This window comes from Eleginops maclovinus, chromosome 2, assembly GCF_036324505.1.
Source record: "Eleginops maclovinus isolate JMC-PN-2008 ecotype Puerto Natales chromosome 2, JC_Emac_rtc_rv5, whole genome shotgun sequence".
In the NCBI taxonomy this organism is placed as follows: Eukaryota; Metazoa; Chordata; class Actinopteri; order Perciformes; family Eleginopidae; genus Eleginops; species Eleginops maclovinus.
In genome coordinates, this window is record NC_086350.1 from 106,016 (window position 1) to 126,015 (window position 20,000).

Genomic DNA, 20,000 nt, shown 5'->3' on the forward strand with positions numbered 1-20,000 from the left:
TCTATGATGGCTGTGTTACTGGTCTCTGATTGGCTGTGTTGCTGGTCTCTGATTGGCTGTGATAATGTTCTCTGATTGGCTGTGATGTTCTCTGATTGGCTGCAAAACAAATGTACAAATAATGCGATAATGGAATATTAAATCAGTATAATGTAAATGTTAAGTGTACACTTTAAGTCCAGTTCACAGAGAGTCCTGCAGCCAGAGGGGGGCTCTGCACTAACTCTGTACTATAACTCCCCTCTGGTTTAACATGCACACCTTGACGCTTAACATTGTACATGTGTTCTCTGATTGGCTGTGTTGCTGGTCTCTGATTGGCTGTGTTGCTGGTCTCTGATTGGCTGTGTTACTGGTCTATGATGGCTGTGTTGCTGGTCTCTGATTGGCTGTGTTACTGGTCTCTGATTGGCTGTGTTACTGGTCTATGATGGCTGTGTTGCTGGTCTCTGATAGGCTGTGTTACCGGTCTATGATGGCTGTGTTGCTGGTCTATGATGGCTGTGTTGCTGGTCTATGATGGCTGTGTTGCTGGTCTCTGATTGGCTGTGTTGCTGGTCTCTGATTGGCTGTGTTGCTGGTCTCTGATTGGCTGTGTTGCTGGTCTATGATTGGCTGTGTTACTGGTCTCTGATTGGCTGTGTTGCTGGTCTCTGATTGGCTGTGTTACTGGTCTCTGATTGGCTGTGTTGCTGGTCTATGATTGGCTGTGTTACTGGTCTCTGATTGGCTGTGTTGCTGGTCTCTGATTGGCTGTGTTACTGGTCTATGATGGCGGTGTTGCTGGTCTCTGATTGGCTCGTACTGTGGCTGCAGCAGTCCTCAGGGTCTTCATGCTGATGGCCTTCAGGAGACTTCTGCAGAAAAAAAATTCAAACTGAGTTTAAAGAGTACCACACGTGTTCAGAGTACTGCACATACTCAGAGTACTGCACATACTCAGAGTACTGCACATACTCAGAGTACTGCACATACTCAGAGTACTGCACATACTCAGAGTATTGCACATACTCAAAGTACTGCACATACTCAGAGTACTGCACATACTCAGACAGAGTACTGCACATACTCAGACAGAGTACTGCACATACTCAGAGTACTGCACATACTCAGAGTACTGAACATACTCAGACAGAGTACTGCACATGCTCAGACAGAGTACTGCAGATACTCAGACGACTGTACATACTCAGACAGAGTACTGCACATACTCGGACAGAGTACTGCACATACTCAAAGTACTGCACATACTCAGAGTACTGAACATACTCAGACAGAGTACTGCACATACTCAGACAGAGTACTGCACATACTCAGAGTACTGCACATACTCAGACAGAGTACTGCACATACTCAGACGACTGCACATACTCAGACAGAGTACTGCACATACTCAGAGTACTGCACATACTCAGAGTACTGCACATACTCATACCACTGCACATACTCAGACAGAGTACTGCACATATTCAGACAGAGTACTGCACATACTCAGAGTACTGCACATACTCAGACAGAGTACTGCACATACTCAGAGTACTGCAACTACTCAGACAGAGTACTGCACATACTCAGAGTACTGCAACTACTCAGACAGAGTACTGCACATACTCAGACAGAGTACTGCACATACTCAGAGTACTGCACATACTCAGAGTACTGCACATACTCATACGACTGCACATACTCAGACAGAGTACTGCACATATTCAGACAGAGTACTGCACATACTCAGAGTACTGCACATACTCAGACAGAGTACTGCACATACTCAGAGTACTGCAACTACTCAGACAGAGTACTGCACATACTCAGAGTACTGCAACTACTCAGACAGAGTACTGCACATACTCAGACAGAGTACTGCACATACTCCGAAATACTGCAGTATAACAGAAGAGCGTTTACTGATTCCTCTTTCTGTCCCGGCGCCTCCGCGGGCACTTGATGGTCTCCGCTGATCATGATGTCTAAAGCCAGTAGCTCCTTCCTGTTCACTTCCTGCGTGTCTCTCTCTGTCATCAAACGCAGAGAGCAATGAGTCATCAGATTAAAGAGAGTAAACCCTTTCATGATAAAAGGACCTGTCCACAGGACTCACAGTGGATAGGGATTTAAATACAACTCTAGAGCCTTGTCTGGTCTGGTCTTACCTGTGAGCTCTGGGTTAACACCGGCCTTCTTCCCAAGCAGATTCCCAACAGCCCTGTAGATTCGGCTCAAAGCGATCTGATTCACGTCTGGACCTGAAGGACTATCACCACTGAGCGGACTCAGCAACAAGGCCAGGAACAGATTCAGGACCTGGAACAAGAAAGAGAGTTATGACTAGATCCAAAACAAAAGGGAGTCAGGACCCGTAACAATATCCGATTCCACATTCGCTACTTTAAACTAGACCAGTGGAGGTTGATATAACAAAAGTTATTTTTGTGAATGCAAGCACACATAAAGTCAGCTGACATATTACTACTAAGGTCACATAGAGACCAGAATCCTATAGGATCGCTTAAGCAGATTTAGACTAGACCAGGAACAGATTTAGGACCTTAAACTAGGCCGGGAACAGATTTAGGACCTGGAACAACGTTCTTGTTTGAACGCATATTCAAGCCCCTAAAGTGCAGGCATGTTTAAGGGGTCTGATCTGTCTGAACCGCTGGTGGATCTGGCAGAAGCCTGGCAAGCTGAAGTCTTGCGTTATCTCGTGATTCTTATGATGTGTCTGATATCCAGCTTTAGACCTGCTGGACTAAAGGAGCAGAAACCTGCAGAACTAACCAGCAGGTTTCCTATGACGATGACCATCATGAAGAACATCAGACACAAGGGCTGGCTGGAGACCTCCATGCAGTCCCACAGGGCCTGGATCCAGTCCCCGAACAGGACTCTGATGATGACGAGGAAGGCGTGGAAGAAGTCCGTCATGTGCCAACGAGGAAGCTTGCAGTCTGCCGAGATACGACAGACCTGATCTTTGTAGTTCTCCCCAAAAAGCTGCATGCCAGCAACGGAGAAGATGAAGACCACGATGAAGAGGAGGACTGTCAGGTTCTTCAGAAGACTCACAGCCGTCCAGATGATCTTCATCATCATATGAAGGGTTGGCCACCAGCGGGCCAGCCGGAGGACCCGCATCTGAACACAAGTTTATTCTGCTTAATTTTTCCTCCTGTCACCATCACAGACTGCTTTATTGATGATGATGATGATGAAGAGGAGGATGTGGTGGCACTGACCAATAGGAGGAAACGCAGGTTGATGATGTCGCTCAGGAGCAGCAGACTGACGAAGACAATGATGCTGTCATAGATGTTCCAGGACACCTGTAACCAAGGCAACAGAAACACACGTTACCATGGCAACAGCTATCTTCACTGAGTCGCTGACAAACAGGAAGTCTCACCTGGAAGTATCCATACGGGTCCATGGCCACGAGTTTGAGGAGCATCTCAACGGCGAAGATCCCCGTGAAGACCTGAGAGGTGGAGCAGAGACAGGTGGAGCACAGACAGGTGGAGCACAGACATGTGGAGCACAGACAGGTGGAGCACAGACAGGTGGAGCACAGACATGTGGAGCACAGACAGGTGGAGCACAGACATGTGGAGCACAGACAGGTGGAGCACAGACAGGTGGAGCACAGACATGTGGAGCACAGACATGTGGAGCACAGACATGTGGAGCACAGACAGGTGGAGCACAGACAGGTGGAGCACAGACAGGTGGAGCACAGACATGTGGAGCACAGACATGTGGAGCACAGACAGGTGGAGCACAGACATGTGGAGCACAGACAGGTGGAGCACAGACAGGTGGAGCACAGACATGTGGAGCACAGACAGGTGGAGCACAGACAGGTGGAGCACAGACATGTGGAGCACAGACAGGTGGAGCACAGACATGTGGAGCACAGACAGGTGGAGCACAGACATGTGGAGCACAGACAGGTGGAGCACAGACATGTGGAGCACAGACAGGTGGAGCACAGACATGTGGAGCACAGACAGGTGGAGCACAGACAGGTGGAGCACAGACATGTGGAGCACAGACATGGGGAGCACAGACAGGTGGAGCACAGACAGGTGGAGCACAGACAGGTGGAGCACAGACAGGTGGAGCACAGACATGTGGAGCACAGACAGGTGGAGCACAGACAGGTGGAGCACAGACATGTGGAGCACAGACATGTGGAGCACAGACACGTGGAGCACAGACAGGTGGAGCACAGGACAGGTGGAGCACAGGACAGGTGGAGCACAGACATGTGGAGCACAGACATGTGGAGCACAGACAGGTGGAGCACAGGACAGGTGGAGCACAGACAGGTGGAGCACAGACATGTGGAGCACAGACAGGTGGAGCACAGACAGGTGGAGCACAGACATGTGGAGCACAGACATGTGGAGCACAGACAGGTGGAGCACAGACAGGTGGAGCACAGACATGTGGAGCACAGACATGTGGAGCACAGACATGTGGAGCACAGACAGGTGGAGCACAGACATGTGGAGCACAGACAGGTGGAGCACAGACAGGTGGAGCACAGACATGTGGAGCACAGACAGGTGGAGCACAGGACAGGTGGAGCACAGACATGTGGAGCACAGACAGGTGGAGCACAGGACAGGTGGAGCACAGACATGTGGAGCACAGACAGGTGGAGCACAGACATGTGGAGCACAGACAGGTGGAGCACAGGACAGGTGGAGCACAGACATGTGGAGCACAGACATGTGGAGCACAGACAGGTGGAGCACAGACATGTGGAGCACAGACAGGTGGAGCACAGGACAGGTGGAGCACAGACATGTGGAGCACAGACATGTGGAGCACAGACATGTGGAGCACAGACAGGTGGAGCACAGACAGGTGGAGCAGGTGGATGTGTATGGTCCCACTCACCAGTTGTGCGTCATTCAGCATGGATTCAAACTCCACAGTCATGGGGAAATGCTCCAGGGACATGAAAATGGTGTTGAGGACGAGGCAGAGGATGATACCGAGGTCAAACAGCGGGTGCGTCACCAGGGCATGGAGATGCTGCTTGAGCCCCCGCCAGCAGTCACAGCAGTTCCACTTCAGGAGGACGTCTGCGCAGACGGCGCAACAAGCAGGACATGAGTGCTGGACCTTCCCCAACCCTGAAACACAGAACCAGCTCGAGTGTCGTTTTCTGTGCGGGACCCTGAAGGCATCATCTCCCTGTTCCAATGGGATTTCTCCATGTGACTTTAGTATTGCATAAAGCTAGTGTGTGTGTGTGTGTGTGTGTGTGTGTGTGTGTGTGTGTGTGTGTGTGTGTGTGTGTGTGTGTGTGTGTGTGTGTGTGTGTGTGTGTGTGTGTGTGTGTGTGTGTGTGTGTACCTTCCATGCTTTCCTTGGCCCCCCCCTCTTGTCCCGGTGGGAGCGTCCCCCTGCAGGCTGCCTGCTGGAACAGCAGAAGTGTTATTGAAGCTTGAGAAAGTGTGATGGTGTCTGGCAGCTGAACTGATCTCACCTCCTTTTCCTCGTTCCTCTTAATGGCCTCCACGATCTGACTGAACTCTTCTTCTCTCTTTTTGAACTCGCTGACCGCCGCCTCCTGCTGCTCGCTGGCTGCCATGGCAACCACCGCCACCATGAGGCCGAGGACGCAGAACCCAGCCGGGAAGACAACGAGCAGGAAGAAGCAGAGGAAGGTTTTACCTGCCACTCGCAACACCTGCCGAGAAACGCTAGGTTACTACTCTTCACTAACCAGTTACTAACCCTGCAGACAGACGCTAGGTTACTACTCTTCACTACTAACCAGTTACTAACCCTGCAGACCGACGCTATAGGTTACTACTCTTCACTAACTAGTTACTAACCCTGCAGACCGACGCTAGGTTACTACTCTTCACTAACCAGTTACTTACCCTGCAGACAGACGCTAGGTTACTACTCTTCACTAACCAGTTACTTACCCTGCAGACAGACGCTAGGTTACTACTCTTCACTAACCAGTTACTAACCCTGCAGACAGACGCTAGGTTACTACTCTTCACTAACCAGTTACTAACCCTGCAGACAGACGCTAGGTTACTACTCTTCACTAACCAGTTACTAACCCTGCAGACAGACGCTAGGTTACTACTCTTCACTACTAACCAGTTACTAACCCTGCAGACCGACGCTATAGGTTACTACTCTTCACTAACTAGTTACTAACCCTGCAGACCGACGCTAGGTTACTACTCTTCACTAACCAGTTACTTACCCTGCAGACAGACGCTAGGTTACTACTCTTCACTAACCAGTTACTTACCCTGCAGACAGACGCTAGGTTACTACTCTTCACTAACCAGTTACTAACCCTGCAGACAGACGCTAGGTTACTACTCTTCACTAACCAGTTACTAACCGTGCAGACAGACGCTAGGTTACTACTCTTCACTAACCAGTTACTTACCCTGCAGACAGACGCTAGGTTACTACTCTTCACTAACCAGTTACTAACCCTGCAGACAGACGCTAGGTTACTACTCTTCACTAACCAGTTACTAACCCTGCAGACAGACGCTAGGTTACTACTCTTCACTAACCAGTTACTAACCCTGCAGACAGACGCTAGGTTACTACTCTTCACTAACCAGTTACTAACCCTGCAGACAGACGCTATAGGTTACTACTCTTCACTAACTAGTTACTAACCCTGCAGACAGACGCTAGGTTACTACTCTTCACTAACCAGTTACTAACCCTGCAGACAGACGCTAGGTTACTACTCTTCACTAACTAGTTACTTACCCTGCAGACAGACGCTAGGTTACTACTCTTCACTAACCAGTTACTAACCCTGCAGACAGACGCTAGGTTACTACTCTTCACTAACTAGTTACTAACCCTGCAGACAGACGCTAGGTTACTACTCTTCACTAACCAGTTACTAACCCTGCAGACAGACGCTAGGTTACTACTCTTCACTAACCAGTTACTAACCCTGCAGACAGACGCTAGGTTACTACTCTTCACTAACTAGTTACTAACCCTGCAGACAGACGCTAGGTTACTACTCTTCACTAACTAGTTACTAACCCTGCAGACAGACGCTAGGTTACTACTCTTCACTAACCAGTTACTAACCCTGCCGACAGACGCTAGGTTACTACTCTTCACTAACCAGTTACTAACCCTGCAGACAGACGCTAGGTTACTACTCTTCACTAACCAGTTACTAACCCTGCAGACAGACGCTAGGTTACTACTCTTCACTAACCAGTTACTAACCCTGCAGACAGACGCTATAGGTTACTACTCTTCACTAACCAGTTACTAACCCTGCAGACAGACGCTAGGTTACTACTCTTCACTAACCAGTTACTAACCCTGCAGACAGACGCTAGGTTACTACTCTTCACTAACCAGTTACTAACCCTGCAGACAGACGCTAGGTTACTACTCTTCACTAACTAGTTACTAACCCTGCAGACAGACGCTAGGTTACTATTCTTCACTAACCAGTTACTAACCCTGCAGACAGACGCTAGGTTACTACTCTTCACTAACCAGTTACTAACCCTGCAGACAGACGCTAGGTTACTACTCTTCACTAACCAGTTACTAACCCTGCAGACAGACGCTAGGTTACTACTCTTCACTAACCAGTTACTTACCCTGCAGACAGACGCTAGGTTACTACTCTTCACTAACCAGTTACTAACCGTGCAGACAGACGCTAGGTTACTACTCTTCACTAACCAGTTACTAACCCTGCAGACAGACGCTAGGTTACTACTCTTCACTAACCAGTTACTTACCCTGCAGACAGACGCTAGGTTACTACTCTTCACTAACCAGTTACTAACCCTGCAGACAGACGCTAGGTTACTACTCTTCACTAACCAGTTACTAACCCTGCAGACAGACGCTAGGTTACTACTCTTCACTAACCAGTTACTAACCCTGCAGACAGACGCTAGGTTACTACTCTTCACTAACCAGTTATTAACCCTGCAGACAGACGCTAGGTTACTACTCTTCACTAATTAGTTACTTACCCTGCAGACAGACGCTAGGTTACTACTCTTCACTAACTAGTTACTAACCCTGCAGACAGACGCTAGGTTACTACTCTTCACTAACCAGTTACTAACCCTGCCGACAGACGCTAGGTTACTACTCTTCACTAACCAGTTACTAACCCTGCAGACAGACGCTAGGTTACTACTCTTCACTAACCAGTTACTAACCCTGCAGACAGACGCTAGGTTACTACTCTTCACTAACCAGTTACTAACCCTGCAGACAGACGCTAGGTTACTACTCTTCACTAACCAGTTACTAACCCTGCAGACAGACGCTAGGTTACTACTCTTCACTAACCAGTTACTAACCCTGCAGACAGACGCTAGGTTACTACTCTTCACTAACTAGTTACTTACCCTGCAGACAGACGCTAGGTTACTACTCTTCACTAACTAGTTACTAACCCTGCAGACAGATGCTAGGTTACTACTCTTCACTAACCAGTTACTAACCCTGCCGACAGACGCTAGGTTACTACTCTTCACTAACCAGTTACTAACCCTGCAGACAGACGCTAGGTTACTACTCTTCACTAACCAGTTACTAACCCTGCAGACAGACGCTAGGTTACTACTCTTCACTAACCAGTTACTAACCCTGCAGACAGACGCTAGGTTACTACTCTTCACTAACCAGTTACTAACCCTGCAGACAGACGCTAGGTTACTACTCTTCACTAACTAGTTACTAACCCTGCAGACAGATGCTAGGTTACTACTCTTCACTAACCAGTTACTAACCCTGCCGACAGACGCTAGGTTACTACTCTTCACTAACCAGTTACTAACCCTGCAGACAGACGCTAGGTTACTACTCTTCACTAACCAGTTACTAACCCTGCAGACAGACGCTAGGTTACTACTCTTCACTAACCAGTTACTAACCCTGCAGACAGACGCTAGGTTACTACTCTTCACTAACCAGTTACTAACCCTGCAGACAGACGCTAGGTTACTACTCTTCACTAATTAGTTACTTACCCTGCAGACAGACGCTAGGTTACTACTCTTCACTAACTAGTTACTAACCCTGCAGACAGATGCTAGGTTACTACTCTTCACTAACCAGTTACTAACCCTGCAGACAGACGCTAGGTTACTACTCTTCACTAACTAGTTACTTACCCTGCAGACAGATGCTAGGTTACTACTCTTCACTAACCTAGTTACTAACCCTGCAGACAGACGCTAGGTTACTACTCTTCACTAACCAGTTACTAACCCTGCAGACAGACGCTAGGTTACTACTCTTCACTAACCAGTTACTAACCCTGCAGACAGACGCTAGGTTACTACTCTTCACTAACTAGTTACTTACCCTGCAGACAGATGCTAGGTTACTACTCTTCACTAACTAGTTACTAACCCTGCAGACAGACGCTAGGTTACTACTCTTCACTAACTAGTTACTAACCCTGCAGACAGACGCTAGGTTACTACTCTTCACTAACCAGTTACTAACCCTGCAGACAGACGCTAGGTTACTACTCTTCACTAACCAGTTACTAACCCTGCAGACAGACGCTAGGTTACTACTCTTCACTAACTAGTTACTAACCCTGCAGACAGACGCTAGGTTACTACTCTTCATTAACCAGTTACTAACCCTGCAGACAGACGCTAGGTTACTACTCTTCACTAACCAGTTACTAACCCTGCAGACAGACGCTAGGTTACTACTCTTCACTAACTAGTTACTTACCCTGCAGACAGACGCTAGGTTACTACTCTTCACTAACCAGTTACTAACCCTGCAGACAGACGCTAGGTTACTACTCTTCACTAACCAGTTACTTACCCTGCAGACAGACGCTAGGTTACTACTCTTCACTAACCAGTTACTAACCCTGCAGACAGACGCTAGGTTACTACTCTTCACTAACCAGTTACTAACCCTGCAGACAGACGCTAGGTTACTACTCTTCACTAACCAGTTACTAACCCTGCAGACAGACGCTAGGTTACTACTCTTCACTAACCAGTTACTAACCCTGCAGACAGACGCTAGGTTACTACTCTTCACTAACCAGTTACTAACCCTGCAGACAGACGCTAGGTTATTACTCTTCACTAACTAGTTACTAACCCTGCAGACAGACGCTAGGTTACTACTCTTCACTAACTAGTTACTAACCCTGCAGACAGACGCTAGGTTACTACTCTTCACTAACCAGTTACTAACCCTGCCGACAGACGCTAGGTTACTACTCTTCACTAACCAGTTACTAACCCTGCAGACAGACGCTAGGTTACTACTCTTCACTAACCAGTTACTAACCCTGCAGACAGACGCTAGGTTACTACTCTTCACTAACCAGTTACTAACCCTGCAGACAGACGCTATAGGTTACTACTCTTCACTAACCAGTTACTAACCCTGCAGACAGACGCTAGGTTACTACTCTTCACTAACCAGTTACTAACCCTGCCGACAGACGCTAGGTTACTACTCTTCACTAACCAGTTACTAACCCTGCAGACAGACGCTAGGTTACTACTCTTCACTAACCAGTTACTAACCCTGCAGACAGACGCTAGGTTACTACTCTTCACTAACCAGTTACTAACCCTGCAGACAGACGCTAGGTTACTACTCTTCACTAACCAGTTACTAACCCTGCAGACAGACGCTAGGTTACTACTCTTCACTAACCAGTTACTAACCGTGCAGACAGACGCTAGGTTACTACTCTTCACTAACCAGTTACTTACCCTGCAGACAGACGCTAGGTTACTACTCTTCACTAACCAGTTACTAACCCTGCAGACAGACGCTAGGTTACTACTCTTCACTAACCAGTTACTAACCCTGCAGACAGACGCTAGGTTACTACTCTTCACTAACTAGTTACTAACCCTGCAGACAGACGCTAGGTTACTACTCTTCACTAACCAGTTACTAACCCTGCAGACAGACGCTAGGTTACTACTCTTCACTAACCAGTTACTAAATGTAACACCTACAGACTGCATCATCATCATCATCATCATCATCAATGTGATCCTCACCTGCAGCATCAGGTTTTCCCAGAAGTCCTTGCTCACCAGTCTGACCACAGACAGCAGGGACCAGCCGAACGAGTCGAAGCTGGTGTATCCGTAGTCTGGGTTCCCGTTCGTCCTCAGACAGTTGTAACCCAGCGGACAGGCCCTGAACACATCATCACCTTCATCACTTTCACTTTCATCATCATCATCATCATCACCTTCCTCTTCATCCTCATCATCATGCTCATCACCACCTTCCTCTTCATCATCATCATCATCACCTTCATAACTTTCACTTTCATCATCATCACCTTCCTCTTCATCATCATCATCATCATCATCATCACCACCTTCCTCTTCATCATCATAATCATCATCACCTTCCTCATGAGAACCTTCCTTTTCATCACCTTCCTCATCAGTACCTTCATCACCATCATCATCATCACCTTCGTCATCTGTACCTTCATCACCTTCCTCTTCATCACCTTCATCATACATCATCATCGTCACCTTCCTTTTCCTCCTCCTCATCATCATCATCATCACTTTCCTCTTCATCATCATCATCACCTTCATTTTCCTCATCACCTTCCTCATGAGTACCTTCCTCTTCATCACCTTCATCATACATCATCATCACCTTCCTTATCTGTACCTTCATCAGCTTCCTGTTCATCACCTTCATCATACACCATCATCACCTTCCTGTTCATCACCTTCATCATACATCATCATCATCACCTTCCTCTTCATCATCATCATCACCTTCCTCATGAGTACCTTCCTTTTCATCACCTTCCTCATCAGTACCTTCATCACCATCATCATCATCACCTTCGTCATCTGTACCTTCATCACCTTCCTCTTCATCACCTTCATCATACATCATCATCGTCACCTTCCTCTTCATCATCATCATCACCTTCCTCATGAGTACCTTCCTCTTCATCCCCTTCCTCACCATCAGTATGGAGTGTGAACACGTACCCGGCACTAGACCTGTTTCCACACAGCAGAGGCTCCGAATGACCGGGCAGGAAGTACATGTTTGCTACAGGAGAGAGAGAGACAGTCTTCATCATCACCATATACTTCATCATCACTATACCATATTCTTCGTCAACATCATCATACCTCTGTTGTTGATGTACTGGCTGTAGTTGTACTGGGAGCTGTAGTTGTACTGGGAGCTGTGGTTGTACAGGGAGCTGTGGTGTTCGATTAACTCTGCTGACCACACCACACACTTATGCTTCAGGTCTCCCATGAAGAGTTGCTGACCAACCAAAGCGCAGAGGCCAAGCAAAAACAGCGCCAGAATGATGACACCAGTGAGTCTCTTCACTGATTGGACGAGATCTCCAACAGTCGTCTTGAGACCTGAGAGGGGCGGGGTTTGAAACTGCTCCCTTAAAACCCTTTAATGAACAATAATTAATCTACACAGACTCTCACTCACTCTCTCTCACACACACACACACACACTGACCAGGGAGGACTGGGATGATCTTCAGCACACGAGTGACTGAGCTCAGCACGGTAAACATCCTCACATCTACAAACTGTGTCAGATATCTGAAAGATGAAATCAAACTGAATCTGGTGAAAAGTACCAACAAGACACAAACCACTAAAGTTTATTTCTCCAATATATTTATTATAGATTTGACCCAATTATTGTATTTCATATTTTACTAGTACCCGGTGCAGATGACCAGCACGTCCAGCCAGTTCCAGCCGTCTCTGAGAAAGGTGAAGTGTCCAGCACAGAGTCCTCTGGACATGACTTTAACCACCGCTTCAAACGTGAAGATGGCTATGAACACGCGTCTGTTCAAAGACAGAAAAACACTGAGATATTTAACAATACAACAGTTCATGTAAAAAAACGAAAATGAAAGACGGTCATAAATCAAGAGAGCAGCAGGAACCTTTTCTCCTAGAGATTCTATACATTCTGAGGAGTCGCCCCCTGCTGGGAATCAGAGTGTGCAACTCTAAGGAGCATCTCTCTCTGACCCGAAGGGTTCTGTTTCAACATTTTAGATTAAATAACTCTGTGATCTTCCCTCTAGCGCCCCCCTCAGGACAAACTGTACATGCTTTTTTAGTCTTTATTTTGCTGCTGTGCGAAGGCATTGAAGACAGCAGTGTCACTTCCTGAGGACAGCTGAGGTCAAACTGATCTCACACTGAGGACTATTTGTTCACAGACTTCAGACTGTCTCTCCAAAATACATTTCAATCCTGTGAGTCACTCCTGTTGTTTTCCGGACGTGTGTGTGTGTGTGTGTGTGTGTGTGTGTGTGTGTGTGTAAACTCACTCCACAGTCCTGCTCCACTCTGGAGGGTGGCTTAGCGTCATGAACACACAGCTGCTCAGGATCGTCAGGAGGATGAACAAACTGAATAAAGTTTTCTTTATTAAGAACAAACTCAGTGACACGGCATCATGGGGCTGCAGTACACTGAGACTGCAGCCTACTAATGTCCAGAAAACACACGAATAATAAACAAACACAACTGAGACTGCATCCCTCTTAGCGTCAGTAAAGTTATAATGAGGAAACATCCCATCTCAAGATGTATGTGGTTAAATAAAGGATATACATAAAGCTAAAAAAATACATTTATACAGTATATATATATACACTGTATACAGTATATATATATATACTGTATACAGTATATATATATATACTGTATACAGTATATATATATATATATATGTATACAGCTGTAGAGGATATGAGTGGGTGAGGGTCCGGATGGCGACTCTCCTCAGAGGGTTGAACGCACTCAGCAGGTAAAGAGCCGGACCGCTGTGAAACCTGTGGAGGACATTTCCCCTGCTGAGGACTACGAAGGTCTGCAGACAGACAGACAGACAGACAGACAGACAGGTCAGAAAGACAGACAGACAGACAGACAGGTCAGACAGACAGACAGACAGGTCAGAGAGACAGACAGACAGACCTTCTGCAATTGGTAGAAGGGATCCAGCTCCTCCAATGGGACGTTAAGAAACTCTGGGGGCGGGTCTCCAAAGTAGAAGGGGAGGGGCTTCCCAGCCTCCAGCTTTGTGACCTACAGAGAGAGAGCCAATCACACCGGGTCACGCTGCAGTCCCGCTGGGGTCCAGCTGGGATCACACCGGGATCACACGGCTAAACAAATGCTGTGTTTTTTGTAGCTTAGCCTTCTCGTTTCTTATTGGTTGACCTAGGTGAAGGATGATTAACCACCTCCCCGACTTTGTTCTTTGTTGAAACTTGAGAGTGTGAGAGGAAAAGTCCACCTGAAGCTAAAGGTGGCCTTTTTGTTTAACCTTGACTCTTAATTGCACAGTTTGTGGGGCCTTGTTTTGTTCACACACAATCTGAACATTAAACACCAGAATGACCCCATTCTGGGTCCTTCACTACCACATGGTGTTGTGTACCTCTGTGGTCTGCCGGTCCTGGTGCTGGACCTGCTCTCTTGAGGCTAGTTTGAGGCGTCTGAAGGTTTCAGTACCAACAGGAGGCAGCAGAGACGCCATCCTGGTTCCCTGCAGTGCAGCTCGGACCCCCCCCACCATCAGCTGCTTCCTGTGTTGGCGGGGAGGGGGGGTGGTTAGGGAAAAGGTCCATTTGTGTGATTTAAAGTTGAGACATGTTGAAGTCAACTATTTAGAAATTGGTCAGGGTTAGGGGTTAGTTTCCATACAGTCCTATAGTGAACTCGTACATGTTGAGTACTTCAAAGTTTCATTTTACAAATGTATCCGTTACATTTATCCCAACATATTCACCTTGTTGTTGGTATCTATATGCATTAGCCTTGCCTCCTCACCAGCACGTCTACTTTGAGTGACACGAGTAAGCTCCCCGGTTCCCCTGCCCCAAGGCGTCCCCCAGGATTTGGTGCTTCGTCCTCTCCTCTTCATCCTCTACCTCCTTCCCCTCTGTAACATCACACGCCGCCATGGTCTCCACTTCCACTGCTACGCGGACAATGTCTCACTTCCCATCTCAATAAAATCCTCCTGCCTCACTGACATCAAATCCTGGATGTAAAACATCTTCCTCAAACTGATAAATCTGACATGATCATCATTGGTCCCAAATCCCTCACCAAAAACAATTCCACTCGGTCTCCCTCCCCTCCCACCCACAACCTCTGAGTGATATTTGACAGCCATATCAAGCACATCACCAGAACGGCTTTCCATTTCAAAACTATATCCGTCTCCGCCCATCACTCACCTTCTCTACTGCCGAAACCCTGATCCATGTCTTCAGCTCATCCAGACTAAAGTACTGCAGCAGCATCCTCTGTGGTACTCCATCCAGACTAGACTACAGCATCCTCTGTGGTACTCCATCCAGACTAGACTCCAGCATCCTCTGTGGTACACCATCCAGACTAGAGTACTGCATCCTCTGTGGTACTCCATCCAGACTAGACTCCAGCATCCTCTGTGGTACTCCATCCAGACTAGACTACAGCATCCCCTTTGGTACACCATCCAGACTCCTAAATAAACTCCAGTATATCCAGAACTCACCCACACCCGATCCCGTGACCACATCTCCCCTGTCCTGCAGAACCTCCACTGGCTCCCTGTCCCCCAACACATCCATTTCAAGATCCCTCTCCTCACCCACAAAACCCTTCCTGCAGTCTAGACACCAATCACCTTTCATTCCTCATATGACTAAGCACTGAAGCGGGGGACCGAGCCTTCTCCGTCGCTGTCCCCACCCTCTTGAACCAACTCCCCAAACACACCCGTGACTTCCCCGATCTCACCATGTTCAAATCACAAATCAAAACCACCTTTCAGAACTGATTTTAATCCGTAATGGAGGTTGGGTTTTACAGATATAGAGTGCTCTTTAAATTATGTTCTTATGAATGTTTACGCTGTAAAGCCTCTTTGACTGTACTGGTCTGCTGCTCTGCTGTACTGGTCTGCTGCTCTGCTGTACTGGTCTGCTGCTCTGCTGTACTGGTCTGCTGCTCTGCTGTACTGGTCTGCTGCTCTGCTGTACTGGTCTACTGCTCTGCTGTACTAGTCTGCTGCTCTGCTGTACTGGTCTGCTGCTCGGCTGTACTGGTCTGCTGCTCTGCTGTACTGGTCTGCTGCTCTGCTGTACTGGTCTACTGCTCTGCTGTACTAGTCTGCTGCTCTGCTGTACTGGTCTACTGCTCTGCTGTACTGGTCTACTGCTCTGCTGTACTGGTCTGCTGCTCTGCTGTACTGGTCTACTGCTCTGCTGTACTGGTCTGCTGCTCTGCTGTACTGGTCTACTGCTCTGCTGTACTGGTCTGCTGCTCTGCTGTACTGGTCTGCTGCTCTGCTGTACTGGTCTACTGCTCTGCTGTACTGGTCTACTGCTCTGCTGTACTGGTCTGCTGCTCTGCTGTACTGGTCTACTGCTCTGCTGTACTGGTCTGCTGCTCTGCTGTACTGGTCTACTGCTCTGCTGTACTGGTCTGCTGCTCTGCTGTACTGGTCTGCTGCTCTGCTGTACTGGTCTAGCTGCTCTGCTGTACTGGTCTACTGCTCTGCTGTACTGGTCTACTGCTCTGCTGTACTGGTCTGCTGCTCTGCTGTACTGTCTACTGCTCTGCTGTACTGGTCTACTGCTCTGCTGTACTGGTCTGCTGCTCTGCTGTACTGGTCTGCTGCTCTGCTGTACTGGTCTACTGCTCTGCTGTACTGGTCTACTGCTCTGCTGTACTGGTCTACTGCTCTGCTGTACTGGTCTGCTGCTCTGCTGTACTGGTCTGCTGCTCTGCTGTACTAGTCTGCTGCTCTGCTGTACTGGTCTACTGCTCTGCTGTACTGGTCTGCTGCTCTGCTGTACTGGTCTGCTGCTCTGCTGTACTAGTCTGCTGCTCTGCTGTACTGGTCTACTGCTCTGCTGTACTGGTCTGCTGCTCTGCTGTACTGGTCTACTGCTCTGCGTACTGGTCTGCTGCTCTGCTGTACTGGTCTACTGCTCTGCTGTAATGGTCTGACATCTAAGACCACCTGCTGGAATACATTCCAACCCCCAACCCCCAGTTGTGTTACTTACAGCTGTGGGGGGAACAGCCTCCTCTCGTCTCTCTGCAAAACGTCCTGCTTCAGGATCCACATCTTAAAGAAAGACTGTCCGCTGCTCATCGTCTGTCTGTCTGTGTGTCTGTCTCTCTTGTCTCTTCGTTGTAGTTTGAACATCCAGTTCAAAAAACAGAATGCTCTCTAAAGACTTCACTGTGTAAATGAACACCATCACACACACACACACACACACACACACACACACACACACACACACACACACACACACACACACACACACACACACACACACACACACACACACACACAGCTGCTTTGTCTCACATGAACAGATTTCCTGTTTGTCCGAACATTTATCAGAACTGTTGGAGCTTCGACCTTTCATAGAGAAACACACACATACACACACACACACACACACACACACACACACACACACACACACACACACACACACACACACACACACACACACACACACACACACACACACACACACACTCAGTGTAATTACATTTGGACACTCTCAGGACCAGAGTCTTGGCCCCCGTTCAAGAGTTCCTGGCAGAGTGTTCGCACAGTATGCAAAAACTAACAGCAGTCCGTCTGTCTACAGAGGAAGCGGGTACTGTTGGCTTGTTGTAGGTAACCCCTACACCTCAACCCCTGACCCTACACCCCAACCCCTACACCCTAACCCCGACACCTACACCCCAACCCCTACACCCTAAACCCAACCCTTACACCCTAACCCTAACCCCTACATCTACACCCCAACCCCAAAATACACATTAAATATCTTACAGATGTTCGCTCGTTTTGTTTGACTCAGGAATACAGTACCTGTATATAGAAAACGCTGTGAATTTAATTATAAAGTGATGGACATTTACAGACGAGTGCGAAAATATTATAAACACCATATTGTAAAAATAAAAGAGGTTTGCAAATAAAGAAACGGCAGTAAAGATTTCTGGAATTTAATTTGAGTTATTATTACATTTTTTTACTGTTCCAAAGTTTGCCGCTGTATCAACACCCCCCCACCTGAAAGGAGGGGGCCTCGTTCAGCTGCATGTGGGACTACAGATGGAGGTCAATCCATCAAGTGGTGGGAGTGGGTAGGGGGAGGTTTGGAATTCGGCCCTAAATCGTCTTTAATATTTTTAACATTTGCATCATTAGTAACATTAGCATACTATTTAGCATCGTTAGCATTATTGTAGCAGAACTACAACATATAGAACCAATATGTGCCTGTTAAAGAAGACTTGTGTGATTTTATTGGAAGCTTTATTAAAAATCATTTCGTCAGAACAACGGGAAACAGGAAGACAGCAGAGGAAGTTTCAGAAGATCCATCCCATTCAGACGTTCACAAATCTCCTCTCTGCCATCGTGGTCTCTATGTTAACAACCCACAATGCAACACTAAAATATGAGTCCTTTAATGACCTTCACTGTGACCTCTTACTATAAAACAGACAGGTGGAGTAGGTGGTGGTCTCTAGAACAGACAGGTGGAGTAGATGGTGGTCTTGTGGCTGATGTCCTGCAGCAGCTGTTTGACGGCGGCCTCCAGCTTTACCAACTGCTCCGCCTTCAGGTCCAGAGAGCGCTGGTTGTCTTCGTAGGACTTTTCCAGATCTGAGGGAGCGAACGCAGCAGAGTGAGACATTTAGGGAAGTGACAAAGAGTGGGTCTACCGGCTCCTGTTCTACGTCAGACAGGCGGGTCTACCGGCTCCTGTTCTACGTCAGACAGGCGGGTCTACCGGCTCCTGTTCTACGTCAGACAGGCGGGTCTACCGGCTCCTGTTCTACGTCAGACAGGTGGGTCTAACTGCTCCTGTTCTACGTCAGACAGGCGGGTCTACCGGCTCCTGTTCTACGTCAGACAGGCGGGTCTACCGGCTCCTGTTCTACATCAGACAGGTGGGTCTAACTGCTCCTGTTCTACGTCAGACAGGTGGGTCTAACTGCTCCTGTTCTACGTCAGACAGGGGGGTCTAACTGCTCCTGTTCTACGTCAGACAGGCGGGTCTAACGGCTCCTGTTCTACGTCAGACAGCAGGTCTAACTGCTCCTGTTCTACGTCAGGCAGGGGGGTCTAACTACTCCTGTTCTACGTCAGACAGGCGGGTCTAACTACTCCTGTTCTACGTCAGACAGGCGGGTCTAACTGCTCCTGTTCTACGTCAGGCAGGGGGGTCTAACTACTCCTGTTCTACGTCAGACAGGCGGGTCTAACTACTCCTGTTCTACGTCAGACAGGCGGGTCTACCGGCTCCTGTTCTACGTCAGACAGGCGGGTCTACCGGCTCCTGTTCTACGTCAGACAGGCGGGTCTAACTGCTCCTGTTCTACGTCAGACAGGTGGGTCTAACTGCTCCTGTTCTACGTCAGACAGGCGGGTCTAACTGCTCCTGTTCTACGTCAGACAGGCGGGTCTAACTGCTCCTGTTCTACGTCAGACAGGCGGGTCTAATATAATACTTACCAATACTGCACATATATATTTGCATCATATTCTATTTTTAGGGGTATATCTATATTCCATTTAAATGTTGCACAGTGATGATGTCATAGTGATGACGTCACCTTTGAGCAGCTGCAGTTTGTCTCCGGCTTTCAGCAGCAGCGCTTTGGCTTCCTGCTGCATAGACTTCGCCCTCTTCTTAGCATCAGCCACGCCCCCTGCCTTCCGACCAATCAGCTGCTCCACTGTAACGTACTTCTGCTTCAGCTCCGAGTTCAGGTCCTGGCACACACACACACACACACACACACACACACACACACACACACACACACACACACACACACACACACACACACACACACACACGCACACACTTTCAGTTCAGCAGACGCTATTAACTATATTAAATGTTGTTGGATTAACGT

General features: G+C 47.9%; 2 protein-coding genes and 1 pseudogene across 2 annotated transcripts in view; 1 reads left to right on the forward strand and 2 right to left on the reverse strand.

The window, feature by feature from the left end:
* The window catches only part of LOC134874061 (sodium channel protein type 4 subunit alpha B-like), a 26,201-nt gene extending 8,858 nt beyond the window's left edge, over positions 1-17,343 (reverse strand). The window contains 19 exon segments of the mRNA XM_063898054.1: positions 806-857; positions 1,909-2,015; positions 2,154-2,304; positions 2,782-3,138; positions 3,240-3,326; positions 3,407-3,478; positions 4,906-5,144; positions 5,368-5,428; positions 5,501-5,704; positions 11,058-11,199; positions 12,027-12,090; positions 12,174-12,419; positions 12,529-12,614; positions 12,741-12,869; positions 13,364-13,453; positions 13,790-13,908; positions 14,016-14,126; positions 14,482-14,629; positions 17,108-17,343. Coding sequence (XP_063754124.1) covers positions 806-857; positions 1,909-2,015; positions 2,154-2,304; positions 2,782-3,138; positions 3,240-3,326; positions 3,407-3,478; positions 4,906-5,144; positions 5,368-5,428; positions 5,501-5,704; positions 11,058-11,199; positions 12,027-12,090; positions 12,174-12,419; positions 12,529-12,614; positions 12,741-12,869; positions 13,364-13,453; positions 13,790-13,908; positions 14,016-14,126; positions 14,482-14,629; positions 17,108-17,250 — 2,608 coding nt within the window. The 5' untranslated portion in view covers positions 17,251-17,343.
* Positions 5,525-13,650, forward strand: LOC134874071 (histidine-rich glycoprotein-like). Its single transcript, XM_063898065.1, has 2 exons — positions 5,525-5,721; positions 11,015-13,650. The coding sequence occupies exon 2, from the start codon at positions 11,277-11,279 to the stop codon at positions 11,970-11,972; it is 696 nt and encodes a 231-aa protein (XP_063754135.1). The 5' UTR covers positions 5,525-5,721; positions 11,015-11,276; the 3' UTR covers positions 11,973-13,650.
* Positions 17,344-18,058: 715 nt separating the features above from the next.
* LOC134879346 (laminin subunit beta-1-like) overlaps positions 18,059-20,000 on the reverse strand; it is a 42,653-nt pseudogene continuing 40,711 nt past the window's right edge.